Here is a 20,850-nt window from a genome sequence, read left to right as displayed (position 1 = left end):
TCGAGGCTAATTAAAAAACTCGCTGACAAACATAGGGACCGCACCACCCATTAACTATTGATAATTGATGGCCATCAACCCAAAAGTTATAAGATCATCCCTACCTGTGTGGACCTTTTCACGTTTTTCTTTTTACCTTTTAGAATGTGTACCCAATGTTTAAATGTTAAAGATCCGTAATCTTTAACATTTAAACAACTTTTTATAATCTATCCCTACAGACCTTTAATTTGTTTTATTTAAAAATCAGAAAAAACTTCCCACTGATTTACTAGGTTAAGTATTGAGGAAGAGAGTAAGTAGCTCTCGAAATAAATAAATATTTACTAACTATTAAAAAATATATTGTAGTAGGAGAAAGCTACCTAGTTTTATTTTTATTTAGAAGAACTACAAGCATCGGAACGATAACTATTTTAAGACGTCATACAGGTTATAGAGTGCACGAAATTCTCAAAAATGGCAAAGTTTCACCCCCTATAACTTTGTTAATAATGGTTGGATTTTCTTCAAACTTAACCAAATTGTGCATTATGTTATCCCTTACACCCCTGCCATTTGTACATATACCATTTTGTAGATCTGGGATGGACATAACGGGGGTTGCCGGGTAAATTTCTAAAAAGTGGATATATACTATTATTAACTTTATTTGTGTAGATATCGAAGCCAGATGTATTTTGAGACCTAGATTTCGTAGAGTTGCATTAATGTGATTTTTTTCAGATTTTTCGGTTAAATAGGTTCAGAGAACGAGCCCTGTTACACTTTCTGATGGTCATATTTTGAGCCCTATGTTTCACTCGATATCAAATATGGAACCAGTTTGGAATAGTGCTAATTGATACCCCACGTGGTCAAATTCTGTGAAAAAAAATGTTGTACCCTCCATTCACATGTATGAGGAGCCCCCATTAAACTTAACACAAACTGACGCCATTTTTTTACCAAAGTAACTTCTAAGTATAGTATTAGCGAAATAGATAGTGATCCCCTCTAATCAATGCTGAAGTAGCGTTCATCTACTGCTTAAGCACCCAAACTATCGACCCCATTTTGTCACAATCTCCGAAATTAATAAATTTTGGAATGGTTGGTTTCGGCTTTTGGAATTTAGATTTTACTTGCCATAATGTCGCGCCCTTGAGCTCTCACGTCTAGTCTCACGGCTCTGGAAGGACCTCTGCCTTTATACCGACTTCCTCCAGAGTCATCTGGAATATTTATTTAATTGGGTAGAATACCCTTTCTCTATCCAATAATCACTTTGTCATAAATTCTGTTTATTGGTAATAATAAAAATTTACTTCCTTATCGTCATTTTATTTCAAAATAACTTCAAAAATTTACTTTCTCTTCTTTAGTATGTATTCCATCATTTAGTTACTTTATCTCGTTTGGAACCGCCCTAAACCTTACTTTACTTTTGCTGGTAATGTAGTATATAATGTTATATTGCCAATAGTGTAGTCCAGTGAGATCACCTAGGCGCCAGTATTCTACTTCCAGCGCGATTTTGTGTTGCTAAGCTGATAATAGTTGGCATGGAAAAAGAAAAGTTGATAACGGCTAGAGTTCATCGAACAGGTGAGCAATTCGAAACAGGTCCGCTTAATGATGCTGCAATTTACCGATGGCAATGACCCTGCACAAGCTTTTTGGAGGGTGATGCATCATTTAAAGTGTATTAGTTAACCGTTTCGGATCTCACAGAAACATAAAGATAAATTGTTTACTTTTTTGGATAAAATTTGGCTCCTTTTAACCTAAGCTAAATAAACGTTAGATTCGACCAAAAAAGACAGAAGAAAAAATTATTTTAGAAGAAGATGGAATAAATATTTCTCTTAGACCAATTTTGCATGAACTCATGACTGCGGAAATTGTAAAAATAGTTTCTTACAAGAAATTTATAACGGAACAGTTCGCAGATAATTGTGGTTAACTGAAGGAAATCCATTTCTAGGTTAATACCTGGATTTCTATCTACAAAGCGTATACACATACAGATATATTGCAGCGAATTGATTGTCACTGCGGGTATTTATATGCTTTGGAATACCTAACCGAGAATCAATTATCCAAATTAAAAGGCATCAAGCTTCGCTTTGAGCCAGTAGGTATATACCGTTAACATGTTAAGGCTAAACTTTATTGACGAAAACAGGAACGAGTGGCTGAGGCAGTGCTGCTCTTCCCGCAGCGATGTGTGGAAGGGTGCGCGACTAACCCTGAAAAGGGTCTATAAGCTGCCATCATTCAAAAAGTGCTTCCAGAAGAAGAACGTAATGGAGCTGACGTTTTGGAGCAACCAGAACAACATCAATACCTTCACTTGGATGCTACTAGGCAGCACAGCAGGATAGACCCAATAAGCCAGGAAAGATCCTTATTATCGGCGTTTCCGAACCGAACTACGGGTGTGGGACTGTCACATTCAAGTATCGGCTCGTAAAAGTATTGAAGAGGACGTACATCTGAAGCGTAGATGAGGCGTCATATTTCTCAAATAAATTTGTAGCATTGTAAAGCGTCGGCTGCACTTATCAGTCGTCAGATCAATAGCTATAAGACATTTATATACCCCCTCAAAAAGCCATGGGTTGTTGGTGAGGTAGTCCTGGCTCTAAACTTCCGACATGCTGACCTGTTGTATGCCAATGGAAGTGATAGATTCCCCTCCTGTGCTCCTCAAAAGACATCCAGGCTAATTTGGTTAACGACCTATGTGATGGCGATATCACAACGACTAATTAACCATAAAAAGTCAAAAGGAAGATAAGGAGATTCTATGGTGCTCTGTATATTTCCCCTATGGCGCAAAAGAAGTTCCCAGTGGAACATTTATTACAGCTATCCAATATGTCATCACATATGCCGGGGAAGTTCCAACTTCAACGGAAGAGAATCGAGACTATTAGATTATCTGGTCGGAACTGATCTACAGATCCTGAGTTTGGGCAATGAACCCACTTTCTTTAACTTAGTCAGGTGAGACATTGTGGCCCTTGTCGACTAAAGGAGAGAATTAAACGATAACACACTCTAGCATCACAAGTACACAGATTTCGTAATGGGCATGAATCCACCACGAAGAAAGCTGTCCGCTCAAGACGGGCGAAGGGTAAAATGCCATGGTGGAACCCGGATTCGCGAAACAGAGGAGAACGACAAGGGCACTTCTCAGTCGTGCTCTGTAGTCTGATTTAGCCGCTGGCTGGAATCGGTATGAAAAGGCTCTAAAGAAGGGCATAAGGCCGGCTAAATGATCATCATGGAGGCGCTTTTGCAAAGAGCTAAACTCTCTTAAGACAATCTCAGAGCTGAAGCGAATCCTTGTCGAAAAACGTAGCCAGGAGCTGGGCTATCTACGTTTACAGAGCAGAAGATGCACAGAAAGCGATGAAGAAACTACAAACCATTTCCTTCAAGTGCACTTCCTTGGCAGCATCCAAAATCTCATCTCGGGGCCGACAGATGCATACAGAGCATGAACAGAGAGACTGTGATCTGGGCTGTAAAGTAGTATCACTGGAGCGAGAAAAATGGGCATTTAATTCGTTCCATAGATACAAGTCTGCGGGTCCGGATGGCATCATTCTCGCTCTGGTAAATCGTGAATGCCTGTGTGTTTATGTTTCAATTAACTGGTGTGATCTATATATATACATGTGAAAGGGGGTGTAAATTTGTTGGTATTAGTTGGTATGGTCGTGTGGGGTATCAAATGAGCGGGCTCAATTAGTACTCTTTGAAGCTCATTTGTAATAACGGGTGAAACATAGGCGAGTTAGGGCTCAAAATGTATGCTCCATGTCCTCAGAATCCATCCAAAAATCTTGAAAAAATCACAATGGTGTATCCATACGAAATCTAGGCCCTAAAATACATGATATCCCGATATCTACTTAAATAAAGTTAATAATAGTATATGACTAGGGAATTTCTCACACAAGATGAACACAAAACCTTTATACCCGAAGCATCCAGCTTCCAGTATTGCGACTTATCTAGTCTAGATCGATTCATAAGTGGTACGTGCATTTCTAAGTGCCTTAGATAATGTTTCATTTGCGGTGATTTGTGACGCGGCAAGATAGAGTAGAATTGGTCAGAAATCTATTCAGGCAGGATGTTTTAGGGACTGCCCACAGAGAACGTTGCTCTCTCCTCTGTCTTGGCTCTTGGTAACGGAAAGGACACAAAGGTATTCACCCAAACACTTACGAACGATCCAGTCGTAATAATTATCGGGAAGTTTGTGGACACAGTATGTGACCGTTTAGATGCAACTCTGCATGTAATCCACAATTGGCGGCTCCGGAATGGACTCACGATGAACGCTAGGAAGACTGGACTAGTTATGTTCAGTATGAATGTCGGCTGTGGCGAAAATGCAGCTGCTACAAGCAGTCAAGTTTTCAGTAATACATGCCGATTCCAAGTTAACCTGGAAGCACCACATCCAGGAACAATAATCAACAACAACCCTGTAGATTTCTCTGGGACTGTAGAACTACGATAGGAAAGATCTGGGGACTTTCACCAAACAGATCATTTGGATATGTACATAAAGCCCATTTTGATGAATGCAAGCATCGACCGGTTATCGAGACTGAACTTTACTAACAGAAGGAAGCTACTAAAGCAGACTGAGAGGCTCCGACGCCCACCGTGGCACTCGAAGCTATCTTAAATCTGCCTCCCCTTCATTTGGAAGTTGAATCGAAAGCAACCAACAACGTATATTGACTCGATACTATTGGCAATCATATGTTCATGGGTCCATCTAGAAACTCCCTGACGCAGATTCGGTAGCTCTGATTCCGGCGGATCATGTGGTTTCCAGATTCATCTTTAAAAGAAATAGTTTCTTACAAGAAATTTATAACGGAACAGTTCGCAGATAATTGTGGTTAACTGAAGGAAATCCATTTCTAGGTTAATACCTGGATTTCTATCTACAAAGCGTATACACATACAGATATATTGCAGCGAATTGATTGTCACTGCGGGTATTTATATGCTTTGGAATACCTAACCGAGAATCAATTATCCAAATTAAAAGGCATCAAGCTTCGCTTTGAGCCAGTAGGTATATACCGTTAACATGTTAAGGCTAAACTTTATTGACGAAAACAGGAACGAGTGGCTGAGGCAGTGCTGCTCTTCCCGCAGCGATGTGTGGAAGGGTGCGCGACTAACCCTGAAAAGGGTCTATAAGCTGCCATCATTCAAAAAGTGCTTCCAGAAGAAGAACGTAATGGAGCTGACGTTTTGGAGCAACCAGAACAACATCAATACCTTCACTTGGATGCTACTAGGCAGCACAGCAGGATAGACCCAATAAGCCAGGAAAGATCCTTATTATCGGCGTTTCCGAACCGAACTACGGGTGTGGGACTGTCACATTCAAGTATCGGCTCGTAAAAGTATTGAAGAGGACGTACATCTGAAGCGTAGATGAGGCGTCATATTTCTCAAATAAATTTGTAGCATTGTAAAGCGTCGGCTGCACTTATCAGTCGTCAGATCAATAGCTATAAGACATTTATATACCCCCTCAAAAAGCCATGGGTTGTTGGTGAGGTAGTCCTGGCTCTAAACTTCCGACATGCTGACCTGTTGTATGCCAATGGAAGTGATAGATTCCCCTCCTGTGCTCCTCAAAAGACATCCAGGCTAATTTGGTTAACGACCTATGTGATGGCGATATCACAACGACTAATTAACCATAAAAAGTCAAAAGGAAGATAAGGAGATTCTATGGTGCTCTGTATATTTCCCCTATGGCGCAAAAGAAGTTCCCAGTGGAACATTTATTACAGCTATCCAATATGTCATCACATATGCCGGGGAAGTTCCAACTTCAACGGAAGAGAATCGAGACTATTAGATTATCTGGTCGGAACTGATCTACAGATCCTGAGTTTGGGCAATGAACCCACTTTCTTTAACTTAGTCAGGTGAGACATTGTGGCCCTTGTCGACTAAAGGAGAGAATTAAACGATAACACACTCTAGCATCACAAGTACACAGATTTCGTAATGGGCATGAATCCACCACGAAGAAAGCTGTCCGCTCAAGACGGGCGAAGGGTAAAATGCCATGGTGGAACCCGGATTCGCGAAACAGAGGAGAACGACAAGGGCACTTCTCAGTCGTGCTCTGTAGTCTGATTTAGCCGCTGGCTGGAATCGGTATGAAAAGGCTCTAAAGAAGGGCATAAGGCCGGCTAAATGATCATCATGGAGGCGCTTTTGCAAAGAGCTAAACTCTCTTAAGACAATCTCAGAGCTGAAGCGAATCCTTGTCGAAAAACGTAGCCAGGAGCTGGGCTATCTACGTTTACAGAGCAGAAGATGCACAGAAAGCGATGAAGAAACTACAAACCATTTCCTTCAAGTGCACTTCCTTGGCAGCATCCAAAATCTCATCTCGGGGCCGACAGATGCATACAGAGCATGAACAGAGAGACTGTGATCTGGGCTGTAAAGTAGTATCACTGGAGCGAGAAAAATGGGCATTTAATTCGTTCCATAGATACAAGTCTGCGGGTCCGGATGGCATCATTCTCGCTCTGGTAAATCGTGAATGCCTGTGTGTTTATGTTTCAATTAACTGGTGTGATCTATATATATACATGTGAAAGGGGGTGTAAATTTGTTGGTATTAGTTGGTATGGTCGTGTGGGGTATCAAATGAGCGGGCTCAATTAGTACTCTTTGAAGCTCATTTGTAATAACGGGTGAAACATAGGCGAGTTAGGGCTCAAAATGTATGCTCCATGTCCTCAGAATCCATCCAAAAATCTTGAAAAAATCACAATGGTGTATCCATACGAAATCTAGGCCCTAAAATACATGATATCCCGATATCTACTTAAATAAAGTTAATAATAGTATATGACTAGGGAATTTCTCACACAAGATGAACACAAAACCTTTATACCCGAAGCATCCAGCTTCCAGTATTGCGACTTATCTAGTCTAGATCGATTCATAAGTGGTACGTGCATTTCTAAGTGCCTTAGATAATGTTTCATTTGCGGTGATTTGTGACGCGGCAAGATAGAGTAGAATTGGTCAGAAATCTATTCAGGCAGGATGTTTTAGGGACTGCCCACAGAGAACGTTGCTCTCTCCTCTGTCTTGGCTCTTGGTAACGGAAAGGACACAAAGGTATTCACCCAAACACTTACGAACGATCCAGTCGTAATAATTATCGGGAAGTTTGTGGACACAGTATGTGACCGTTTAGATGCAACTCTGCATGTAATCCACAATTGGCGGCTCCGGAATGGACTCACGATGAACGCTAGGAAGACTGGACTAGTTATGTTCAGTATGAATGTCGGCTGTGGCGAAAATGCAGCTGCTACAAGCAGTCAAGTTTTCAGTAATACATGCCGATTCCAAGTTAACCTGGAAGCACCACATCCAGGAACAATAATCAACAACAACCCTGTAGATTTCTCTGGGACTGTAGAACTACGATAGGAAAGATCTGGGGACTTTCACCAAACAGATCATTTGGATATGTACATAAAGCCCATTTTGATGAATGCAAGCATCGACCGGTTATCGAGACTGAACTTTACTAACAGAAGGAAGCTACTAAAGCAGACTGAGAGGCTCCGACGCCCACCGTGGCACTCGAAGCTATCTTAAATCTGCCTCCCCTTCATTTGGAAGTTGAATCGAAAGCAACCAACAACGTATATTGACTCGATACTATTGGCAATCATATGTTCATGGGTCCATCTAGAAACTCCCTGACGCAGATTCGGTAGCTCTGATTCCGGCGGATCATGTGGTTTCCAGATTCATCTTTAAAAGAACACACTCTGTCGTAATCATCAAAAGGGAAGAATGGTCGATAAATGGCCACGAATCTTTTGGGAGTCAAAACCTAATAATCTTCACCAACAGGTCAGTCACGGAAGACGAATCGGGCGCAGGGGGTTCTCTCACGAAATCCGATTATGGAATTGCCTCGACCCTTCGGAAAAATGGCAGCCATATTCTAGGCGGAGAGATATGACATTTCATTGGCAGCGGAAGAATGTTTGGATAAAATCTGACATTCGAATCTGTTCCGACATTAAGGCAGCGTTAGCACCACCAAACAACAATAGTATAGTAAGCCAGCTGGTGTGCCACCAGTTGCTGCTGAAACTTGGCCGACTAAACAAAACATGTGGGCACTCAAAGATCGCTGGTAATGAGAAAGCTAGCAGACCGGTTCGCCAAGGGTCTGGATCCACAATGGTGGAATCAGAACCAGCTTTTGGTATCCGGACATCCACTGTCAAGTCTACTCTGAAAGGTGAAGTTGCAAGAGCTCAAACAGGTGAGTGTAGAAGTTTGATCTTTTACCGGCACGCGAAATTCTTGTGAAAGTACCCGGAGCCGTTAGAGCGGCATTTTTGTTGTCCTTTTGAAATGGGACATGAAAACCCTAGTAGCAGTTTTAACGTGGAGACCGAGAATGAAGCCTGCGAATACCATAGGGAGGGAAATTATTGAATAGGCGTTTTCCGAGGATAGTGCAATGCGCCTAACAAAGGCCTGAATGCTTGGAGCTGCGGCTCCCCCCCCCCCCCCCCCCCCCCCCCCCCCACTAAACCAAACTAGTTATTTAAGTCCAATCAGCAACATAAATCGGATCGTTTAATTATTTGGTAGCGAAATAGGAATCGAAATTAGCTGCCTCTGCGATATCTGACTTTTCCTGCTATAGCTCACCTTGAAAATTAAGAAATTTAACAATCCTAGATTACCGCCCTTTGCATGCATTCCAAAATTGTTGGGGGCTCAAATATATAGACATCGGGAGTTTGTCATTGAAACTACCAAAGCAACCTTGAACTCGAAACACCAGCAAATCAGGCTAAAACAATGGCAAATACAATAAATATAAACTTATAACGCGATATAATGCGTTAGCTATATTATTTAGTAATCTTGGGAGAACTTTCAGAAGGGCAGAAGAAAAAAATGGTATAGATCGATTCATAAGCTGCCAAATTATAATAATTTATTACGACCGTTTTTATTAAGAATTGAGGGATCCTAAATCTGCATGCACTTGATGTCGGACCTGACCAAATGTAAACCCACTCCCTCCTTTGTTTTGGTCCACGGATCCCTCGTTTCGAGTTTAGCACTCAGGGATCAAAAAATATAAACGAAGGTTTTGTACTAGGGCAGGGGCAAAGACTTAGCATCCCTCAATCCTTAACAAAGTATTTCAGCCCTGGCTAAGCTTATTAGAACTGCTTCATTACGATATCCTCTTGCCAATAACCATATACTCGTTAAGTGGTTGCCAATGATGGGCTGCGCAGGACTTAACTAGCAACAGAAAAAAGGAAACCATCTGTAGCGAGATTTTTCGAAAGTCTGCTCTCCTCTGAGTTTCAAGTAACCTGTGATTGAGACCCTAAGTTGCAGCGAGATTCTTTGAGCTTTGCACTTAAATTAAGTTGTCAAAATTCCTCTCTAATGATGTAAGATAAATGTTATCCTTGAAAAAATTCCACCCGAAATCAGAAGAAGAACAATTCATAACGAGAACGTAGGTATCTAATGTATGAGCGAGCGTACCATGAAAAGTCAGTTGAGCTTCTACAACATATTGAATGAAAAGCAAAACTTATGTTTTCGTGAGCAATTAAACTTATTTTCCAGAGGGCGATAATATACAATTTAATTTAACACACCATAGCCTATGGGGCTATGTAAACTGCAATCAAGACCTTGAGGTAGTAAGGAGTAGACGTTGTGGTCTTGACCTGAAATCAATGACACACACGCTGGCGGCGCACGATTACCTTCGTGTCATTATTAATCAAATCAAGTGCAGTAAGCTCATTCTTTGCATATCCCACAGATCCATTATCCATTAGCGCATCAGAAAGAAACACAATTTCTGTGGAATTTTTCAATACTACGTAAAGAAGCTTTCTGCGTAATTGAGGATCAATTTTTCCGGAATTGTTTTCCTTCTATCATTATTATCAGGAAAGGTAACGATTTAAGAAAGATATTTTCCGCTCAACAAAGTATCGTAGCAAGATACAAGTATGTGTAACATTGTAAAAGAGAAAACATTTCTCCATGCAATTACTTCTTTGAATTGTTAGCGACACCCCGTCGAAAGCGAGTGGGATATTTTATTGAAAGAGTATTGCTGAAAGTGTACATACGTATTGGACATGGATTTGCAAACAATTGTTCACAGATGAAAGGTGTGAACATATCGTAAATGAGTAAAGTTTTAATATTGCAATAGTTATTGAAGAATTTCATATGAACTGTTGCAAGCCGGCCTAAACGCTAGGTCTACCGTATAAATTACACCATAAATATATGTATGTGCAAGCAAACATGAGCCGGCGATCCGAACTATGTAGATACACCATTCCGGAAAGCGAATCTTGTTTTTCTACCTTAGACTTCCTTATTTCCTCTTGCGAAGTGGTTCATGTAGAAAAATGAGGAAAATATTTCTAATACACATAATACTTACGTAATTCCTCGACGAACACATTAGTATTCGTTGCAATAAAATCACATACTGCATTATGAACGAAGCTGATTCGACTTGATGCCTCTCCTTCAAGTTTTTACCTTCGGCAAGGAACTCTGCAACAGCTTTTCCGCCTGATTTTAAACGTTTTAAATCAACCACTTTTTTCTCTTTCGTTGTTATTGTTCCCAATTCGATTTGGTCTGTAAAGAAAAGAAAAATAATAGATTGAGAGATGTGTCTGAAATATCATCTAATATAGATTGGCCTGCGTTTATATATATGTATGTAAAAATACTTTGTATCGCACCATTCTTAAAAACTAATAATATGTTTATTTATTTATGCATGCGTGTTCAAAGTTTACTCGAGAGGTTATTGCTAATACCGAGTCGTACCTGAGTCAATAGCTATCACAAAAAAATTGAATCCAAGTAGAATGAGGGCCCGGTTGCCTTCTGGGGAAGGATTTTTTGAAATCCACCTTCGGACCTAAATATTGGCGGTTAATAAAATCGGGGATTTTCGTGTAACTAGTGGTCATTTCTTCAAATTTCGAGAGAAAAGTCCTGCTTTCTTCCAACCAAATGCTGATATCCAAACTTGGTAAAGATAGTCGAAATACCTTCCATTCGATGGTATGAATGCATTTGTCACAGACCGATAAGACACGACCTCATGGTCAGAGTGCACTATCAGACTTTTCCCTTTTCTATCCTAGCCCTTTCATTGCCAGTGAAATTTTAAGAAGAAAATTATATGGCTGGAGCTTTCTACAAAGACTCGTATGAACATTGCGAAGATTCCTTAAAGGAGGGCATAGAGAAAGGTTTTCATTGATGTAAAGGGAGAGACGAAGCGATCAGTTATTTTTAGTTTACAGCAATCGTCTCTGCATTCATATCAAAAGCTACAACATCAGTACATATAAAAGTCGTATCAATATATATACACAGATGAGATTGCCATTGTACTGCTCACAACCCGGGAGAAATTGAATAGTCAGAAAACCAGTCGAAAATCAATTCAGGTCTAAGAACAATTTAGTGCAGAACTATTGCATTTGCACGTAGCTCGTAATAAATATATATGCATTTACCATGTCAGACTGTTCACTTTAGTGCGATATTGAAATTTAGTAATTTAATTTAACTTATTACATCTTTGTTAGTAACAGTGTAATTCCCACCAAACTTCGCAGTATTATGCCCCATATTACAACCTTTATTACTGCAACTTGATGATTCTAGGATGAACTGAATGGGGTTCTCAGTAAATTTTTAACAAATATGGTAGTAATAAATATGGTATGGCCCCTCTGTTATGGGACCGTTGCAATACACCAACTGGCATAATGCTGTAGATAAGGTGTTTACAGCATGTATTAGGACCGGCAAGTTCTAACTGATCGTCACATACCGCACAACAAGCCTGACGTGCTGTTAACATAGTTGACAAGACATAATAACAACATTGAATGAAAATACGTGAAGAAGAAGGCATCTCGAGCGGGTGGTTGTAGTTCCCATAATATTATCAGTTACAGGTATTGTACCAAATCCGTCACGGCTTCCCTTGATGTCTCTCTGCCTCGAACTCTCACACAGTCTGGTTCGAAGCATGTAGAAGTACACCATTCTGTATATGTGCTCGATTTTGCATGGAGTTCTAAACAGATTCTCCCATTAACCTACCACCGGTCACCACCACCAGCGCCCCTTTATAATTTAAGTAGGTAGGATCATCCAAGTCTAAATGCTTGGCACTTATTATTATACTTTTAACTTTATTTAAACAGACGTGAAATAGCAACTTTGTGATCTTTTTCATATGTTTTTGGTTGAATATTTGGGTCCGTGGAAGAAATTATCACTTTCCGATCCCCGCCTAACTCCTTTTGTATCAAATGTCTGAACTGAGGTCAGCCTTAGAAAATTTTAATAACACTTTTTGTTTGACTATATTCGCTGAAAAAACATTTTCGACCATTCTTTTGTATGTACGAGAAGCCCCGCTCCCCTTAAACTTAACGTAGAACGATGTTACTAAATGATATAATTCTGATTATAAGACATTATTTTTTTGTAAAGAAATTTGGTTTGGTTTTTTTGGTTTATTAAACCAAATAAATATAATCAGGACAGTAAGACCAATTATCAACTACCAGAGAATAATTTTAAACTCTTTCGGTCGGAACATCTCGCGATCAGGTTTCAACTATACTCTTGTATAGACTTTCCAGTTCTTAGCAAGTAAAATTCATGAACGATGGCATGGACAATATTTATAAAAGTCTCAGTGCCTTAGATGAAGCAATGGCGCACGGCAGGATATTAAACTGGTGGAACTAATATTTGGAGTTCCTTATTAAGGCAAGTCGAAATCAGACACCAGTTGTTGCTAATTAAAATTCTAAGAAGATAGAGGAGCATGTCATTAATGGCTCAAAGTATCGTCGTATAATAAATACCAGTTAAAAGCGCGCTCGATTCAATATTTTTTTATTATTTCCAAGACGATTTTCGTATTATGTCGTTCTATAACTTTCACCAGAGAGGAGGATGTACCAAGTAATACACCAATCTCAGACTACAAACGCATAAGTTTTGTAATGTCCGAAATGTAAATATTCTGCCACTCTAGGATAGTGAATTCCATTACATGGGTTAGTCAGAAATCGACGAAAAGGAGGTGAAATAGCCTGAACTCCACACACTGTTCCGGAATGATCCCAAAGATGTTCATGTGGTCAGAGCGGGAGAATTTTAGAGCGAAAACCAGACGGCTTTCAATATGTTCTATAAAGAATTCGAGGGGTACTATTATTTTTGTGATGGCAGGGAGCTATAAACACTCCACCAATAGTCACCCTCCCCTTTGTTTGAAAGAGCAGTCCATATTCGAATTTCATCAAATTTTACATGGTTGAAAACCATAGTGAAATATTTCTTAAACTTCTTACACATACACTGCTTGTAGATGGTGAGCCTACGGTCAACGTCCTTGAACGGAGTATTGAAAAATGTGGAAGTTCTTTCATGGTACGATACGATTTTGAAATCTTTATTATTTGCGTCTGTTTCTGACTTCCAGGTCAATGAAACAATGAACTTCCTTGTGTCACGACGAACGCTATGGTGTAATTCCCTTGATTTGCCGCGGTCTCGCAACTCGAGCGCATTTTCCAACACGCCACCAAATTTCAGCCGTTAGCCAAATCTTACGATATACCTTTGGAACATGGCTAACAGTTTCACTTTTGATGGCGGTCCAATGATTATCAATATTGCCAGGCGCGTTATTCAGGGCATCTGCCGTCTAGCTTTTCGATTTCGTAATGACAGGGGGATCACAAAAGCGGATAGTACTGAACTTAGGTTTTCGAAGCTATTGGTCGATATAATTAGACGAAAATGCAACATGAAAGTGAGGGCAAGTAACCATTAGGTAATGATTTCGCTCGAGACCCTCACGTATTTTCTTGTTTTATGCATCCAGAAAACACTCAAGACAGTGTTTCCCCATCACGTGTTCAGGCAGACAGTCAGGGAATAGTTTAAGTGAATTGTATACCACCAGTGCAAAGAGGAATCACTATCTAAGCAGGGCATCGACTCCGCGTCGCTGAGACGTCTCGATGTTACATGGCCATTCAGTCCAAAGTGACTTCTCCCTCTTTCTCTATCAAACAGGGCTTGGAATCGTCTGAGGTTAGGATAAATAAGTCGGGAAACCGGAAGCTGTGCGCTTCAGGTATGAAAGGTTTTGTTTGCTTCTTCTGTGACTTTACTTGAGTGCATAACATCTCATTTGTACGGAGCCCGTCATGTATGTGCATTTAGCATGTCAGATTTAGTACTTCGGGTTGTAAGTTTACAGGATAGAGACAACTTTGAGCTACTGTAACTTTGTTACTAATAGTATGATTTTGATCAAACTTGGGGATAATATGCTTCATATTATATTTTATACTACTACCAACTTTTATAACTCTGGGATAAACTTAAGGGGGGTTTTACTCAATTTTCCCGAAAATATGGTAATATACTATTATTAACTTTGAACAGATATCGATATGGAGAGTATTTTAAGGCCTGGGCACCATATAGATGCAGCTTCATGATTTTTTTCAGATTTTTCGGTTGGTTAGTTGCTGAGAATGGGGCCGTTAAAGATATCATCACTTTCCACCCCTCCCACTCCGCCCCTTATTTAGCAAATCTCAAAACTAAGCTTCGAAAAGTACTAATCGATACCTTTGATTTGATACTCCACATGACTATATTCGGTGAAAAAAAATTTTACACCCCTCTTTTACATGTATGGGTTGCAAACAAAACCTTAAAAATGAAGATCAGTTATAAAGAAAACTAGAGAAGATAGCCCTAAGAGCTTAAGAATGCCGCCTGCCCCTTTTATATACGCGGGAGAAAAAAAGTAATTTTCTGATTTTTACAGAAAAATATCTATCAATTGGGGTTTTTAGAGCTTCATTGTCTACCTAGGAGTTTTATGAATAGAATGATTAAATTTGCTACAGGCAGTCAGCAAAGTGTGGTACTGTTTTTAAAATGTAGTATTTGCTAAATTAAAAACGATAAAATAAAAACTTTCTATATATAGTCTATGATTTTATTTTGACCACAAATAAAACAGATTTTGCAAGCAAACATCTTAAAAAAGTATATTTGCATCAAATTTTGAAACAGAAAATCCCCATAAGCATAGCCAGCAGGTCTCTAAGGACTCTAGAATGGCTAGGTATCTCTACGGAGACTACCCGTAGATTCTGCAAAGGGAGGCACTTGTGAAAAGTAGGTTCATGTGTGTACTTATTACCAGAGGCCAAGTTGAAATACTTAAAAGTAAGGAACGTAATAAAGTAAACGGCATACTATAGTTTATAGGTATAGAATAACCGGTAAAGGGACACAATAGTTCTTTTGGGACGCAGTGCGGCATCTCTTGACAATTTTATTATTATACCGTATCTGGATGGTCCAAAAATATCCCATAACTGGTTATTTCCAGCCATGGAGGCAGAATTAACAGACAAATTTAGGGTCGTTGGAAAGCTTTGCGTTAAACTTCTAGAGGTGAAAACTCGCTGCATCGGCAAATAAATAGAGACGCACTATGAGGTGGAGGTGCTATTCATTATAGGTCATTTATACAGGTAATTCTTATTTATGTTATGTTATTGTTCATATATTAACTTTTTAGCGATACTATGCTCCAGTCTCAATATCGTTATACTCAGTGATGTTAAAGTGATAAACTGAAAAGATTTACACGTGGTCGCGAGGCTGAGCTAACTCAGCCACCGCATCGTATATATGTATATTTTTTCTATTCTTCTGCGGCGTATAGAGCATTCACACAGCATCTTTTTTGTGCGCAAGCGATATCCCTATAGTAGCGGAACAATACAAAGGAGAACATACATAACGATCTGGATTCGAACCCAGGGCAATAATATTGAGGGGGTGACACCCAACCAGCTCAGTCATATTTATAAAAGTTAATATTGTTGCAACACAATCATAGCACCACATTTCCAAGGGCTAAATCTAAAATCACAATTTATAATCCTCTAAATATTGTCAACCGTAAACAATTCAAAGTTCACATCTTAATAGATTTTTCACATCACCCATCAACTTTAAATGAACTCGCATAACTTCAAATGCCCGAAATCCGTTCAATAACAAATTATATAATATTGATAACAAAATCGGCCGCTTCTCTTACCATCTGACGATTTATTTCAGGCCATTAACTCGTGAATTTGGCCGACATTGAAAGTGCGTCTTGCTAACCCACAGAGGCGTATCTACTCGGCCTTTCAATATAGTTAAAAAATATTAGCGCCATTGAACTTGAATTTTACAAATGAATAATGTAAATATTGAACAATGAAGCGATAATTATTTTGGCTTTCCGCCGTGTGTATGATGAAAAATCGTATTGAAATAGATCACCTCGTTAGAGTACGCTTATTTGGATATGAAATCTACTTGCATATGATTTTTACATGGGCTAATAATTTTTCATTTTCGGTTTTCGGTTTTAACTACGATTTCAGTTTCAAATAATTGCCAAATTTTCGCTGGCAAATACCAATAGCATCCTCTATCTAGTTAAGTCTTGACGACAAATATAGCATAAAATTTTGACACTAAGCCCATATTTTAAGCAAATTCGCAAGTAGGTTTTTATATAGTTTCCGAGATAGAAAATCTGAGTCATTAGGAGATAGATAAAAATCTTCACAGTTGTACTTGTGTATATTCATTTGGATGAATATACATACGTATGTACATATTTTCCTATGAATCGTTTTCATCTCATTTCGTATTTAATTTTAATATATTTAAATTTGTATTCAATTTCTAATTATTTAAACTATTCGTAGATTACTATATTATATCTTTACATTGGCGCTCTAAAAGAAGCCTGACATATACATATACTCAACACGTGCGCCAATAAAAGTTTGAACGATGGGCATACATTTTGAACTTATATATTTCTGTATTTTTTTCTTAAAGTAGATTTTTTATGGATGGACCAAGGCAAACCACTCAGTCACACAACTTGAAAATATTTCATATCACAAATCATATTTCGAGAAAGTTACAATAAAAAGAGAAAGGCTTGAGGAAACGTCCCTTGCCCCGCTATAAGGAGCCAAGTTTGATCTACCAACGAGAGAGTCAAGTATAGGTACTACTAAAGTACATGATAATGCCATCTCCAAGATCTTCAGAAATTTAGGGTGTCATTAAAATAATCAAACAAGGACTTCGAGAATCCAGGGTTTTTCACAAGAGTACGACGAGAAAATCGATTTGTGCTAGCAATGCATATAGAAAAAAGTCTTTTCTCTGCAAGGACACTCTCACCAGAAATCTCGAGGCAGAGTTTATGGTGAAATTCTGCCAGAGATATGGTTGAAGTTTGTTGGATCGTTGTATCGAACTGATCTGACCGAATGGATTCTACTGTACTACCTGGAAAAGAGACAATAGAATCTTCACATTAAAGTAATCTGCTCAAAGTCCTGAAGCTTATGATCAAAGGGAAAATTCTAAAAATCACTTGACATCTGGTAGCAATGTTGAAACGGATATGGGGAACTTTGATTTAAGCGACTATTATATAGCAAATTAAGTGCAAAATACTAAAGGGACGTGGGAAACCCGTATATGAAATTTACGCATCAAAACATATACATCCGATACCAATACCTACTCAAATAAAGTGAATAAGGAAACGAGTCGATAATTTCTCCTGTCTAGGGTCGAAAATCACAACCGATGACAGCTACGATGAGGAAATCCGCGCACGGTTGTTGTCAACCAACGGAGCCTATTTCAGCTTACAAAAATTGCTCCGCTCAAAACGTCTCACCATAGGGTCAAAGCTCTTACTGTACAAGGCTATGATCTTGCCAGTCCTCACGTATTCCTCGGAGACTTGGGTTCTTAGCAAGAAGAATTGCGAACTCTTGGCTGCGTTGAAGAGAAAAATCCTCCGAAGAATTTTTGGCCCCCTACATGAGGATGGAGGATTCCGTAGCCTACATAACGACGAACTCTATAAGCGATACCATGACAAACTCTATGAGCGATACCGACCGTCTGAATAGGTTATGGTAGGCGGGTCACTTAATCCGTATGGATGAGGATGATCCAGCCCGAAAATTCTATAAGGGCAATATCTATGGTAGGAAAAGAAGACAAGGCAGATCCTGCCTAAGATGGATCGATGGCGTACGCTAGAACGCCAGACAGCTTTTAGGGATATCGAATTGGTGGATTTCGGCGCAAAACCGGGAGGTCTGCAGTATTAAGGGAGGCCTAGACCGGATACCGACGGATAAGCGACAAGTTGACGGGTGCTTCATTGGAATTGCACTTAGTTGGTACTGCACTGAGTGCTTACAATTTTCGGTTTAGATAATTATCTCTGCATATATGGTTGACAGCAGTCAATTCGAACGCTTATTTTGTGCACCCTTAACTCGCCGAATCTACATAATTGCATTTTATATATAATACTGAAGGGAGAAAATTGTCACGTTACAATGTTAATTCCAGAATATACTAAACAAAATTTATATCCGCATGTGTGGTAATAGCACTAGCAGTTTGGCTAGATTTCGGAATGTCAACTTAGCATGTAATCCCAGAAGCATTGGTTTACCCAATTTCCCTCGGAAACGAATAACCATGTTGAAATGGTTATGGTTATTTGTTTAGTTTTCAGTCTTTTTGTGTTTTCAAGAAATAATAATACATAATATATAGATTGGAAACATGAACAATCTTTTAAACTAATAAAAATAACTTAGAGAAGAGAAACAGTAAGAAACAAAAATCTAATTTTACAATAAGTTATCGAGAATTGATCAAAAGCCCGACAAAATTCTCTTGGTCTTAGTGGCAAATAAAGAAATATCAAAGTAATAATAAATGTTTAATCGTTTGAAAAGATACTTTTAACTTGATTGTTCTTAAAACTATCAATTAAAACTATCAAATTAGTCTAATCAATTCACTCAAAACTAATACAAAAAAGGTTTTAAACTAAACTGAAAAGACTAATTTAAACTGAAAGCTATCATAAAGTTACTATATTCGCTCTTAAGGCTAATACAATACCACAGACAATTTAAATTAAAAAGAAAAAAATAATTTTTACTTTCGCTTTTCTTATTGATGTCTTTTTTTTTACTTTTTTAGTCAAAAATTTTTATTTGTTTTTCTAATTTTTTGTTATTTTATTTTTCTTTCCGCTTTATACATTTTTTGCTTCTTTTTAGGTTTTATGTAAAACAAAACCTTATTAAAATCGATTCACGGTCTGTCTGTCTGTCTGTCACACGCACTTTTTTTCAAATGGCAAAATCGATCCAAACGAAATTTGATGGACACATGGGAACTATGAAATCCCACGCATACAGTGAGTCACATAAATTTACGTGCAGTTTAAAGGGGAGGCCCCATACATGCAAAGGGGGATGTAAAAATTGTTTCCATCGAATATAGTCGTGTGGGGTATCAAATGAAAGGTCTCAATTAGTACTTTCCGAATCTGATATTATTTTTGAATTGCAAAGTGCGCGAGTAAGGAGTCAAAATGCAAACACTTAAAGTGAGACAGGACTCATTTTCGGAAATTACCCAAACCAAAAATCCAAAAAAATCAGAAAGGTGCCCTTGGATGAAATCTAGGCCTCAAAATATGTCCCATCCCCATATCTGCTCGAATAAACTTACTAATAGTATATCACCAAATTTTAGAAATTGTCTGGATAAACTCCCGTTAAGTTCATCCTAGGAGTAGTAGATTTTGCACCGGCACCGGCAGCATCGTGCATGCGCCTGCCAAGTTTATGAAAATCATACTATTGGTGACAAAGTTATAGCAGTTCAAGCCTATCAATTTCGTGGGAATTAGTAGCATCCTAAGCCATACAAATAAGACGCTGACGTCATAATTAACGAGAATAATTGATATTCGAGTGAAATATTCCATTCATGAGAAATCTATTTCTCTCCAGCCCTTTTTATTAAAATCGGTTTACTGTCTGTCTATCTGTCGGTCACACGTATTTTTCTCGGAGACTGTAGCAGGGATTGACACCAAATTTGGTTGAAAGGTGGGAACTGTGAACGCTCACGCATAAAGTGAGTTATATCCTTTTACGTAGAAATTAAGAGGAATTTTTTTCCACCAAATATAGTCATGTGGGGTATCAAATGAAAGGCCTCGATTAGTACTTTCCAAAGCTGGTCTCAGTTAGTTAGTAGATATTTGTTGGAAAGGCGGGGAGTTCAGGGAGTTGAAAGTGATCATTTATTTAAATGGGGCCATTCTCAGAAACTGCCCAACTGAAAAATCTAAAAGAAATCATAAGACTGCCACTATATTGTGGCTAGGCTCCGAAATATCTTCCATACCGATAGTCCTTCAAATAAAGTTAATAATAGTAGAACACCCCTTACGTTCATCGTAGCACCACTAAATGCACTAAATGTAGGTTACAATATAGAGCTTGATCCTACCATGTTTGGTAGAAATCGCTTTAATTATAAGTTATAATAGATCAAAGTTTCACTTCTTTAGAAATTCAAGATTTTGAATGTCAATATCACCCGAAAGTGGATATTGTCACATAATTTATGCGTATATTGCGTGTTACGTACTAATGGGGCAAATTCAGTTCTTCATTGGCTGATAGTATTGACCCGAGGGGAGGGAGTTCTGGGCGGGTTACTTGACAGAACTGAGCGATTTAAATATCTCCA

The 20,850-nt window shown here is 38.8% G+C and overlaps 1 protein-coding gene across 3 annotated transcripts in view; it reads right to left on the bottom strand.

Moving 5' to 3' along the window:
• Positions 1-20,850, bottom strand: part of LOC119660763 (ATP-binding cassette sub-family G member 1) — a 221,887-nt gene that overhangs the window by 47,693 nt on the left and 153,344 nt on the right. For all 3 annotated transcript variants that reach the window (XM_038069546.1, XM_038069531.1, XM_038069536.1), the window contains exon 8: positions 10,535-10,737. In XM_038069546.1, coding sequence (XP_037925474.1) covers positions 10,535-10,737 — 203 coding nt within the window. The remainder of the gene's footprint in view (positions 1-10,534; positions 10,738-20,850) is intronic.

This window comes from Hermetia illucens, chromosome 1 (genome assembly GCF_905115235.1).
Source record: "Hermetia illucens chromosome 1, iHerIll2.2.curated.20191125, whole genome shotgun sequence".
Taxonomy (NCBI): Eukaryota; Metazoa; Arthropoda; class Insecta; order Diptera; family Stratiomyidae; genus Hermetia; species Hermetia illucens.
Note: the sequence above shows the minus strand (reverse complement) of the source record. Positions and strands in the feature narration are given on the sequence as shown.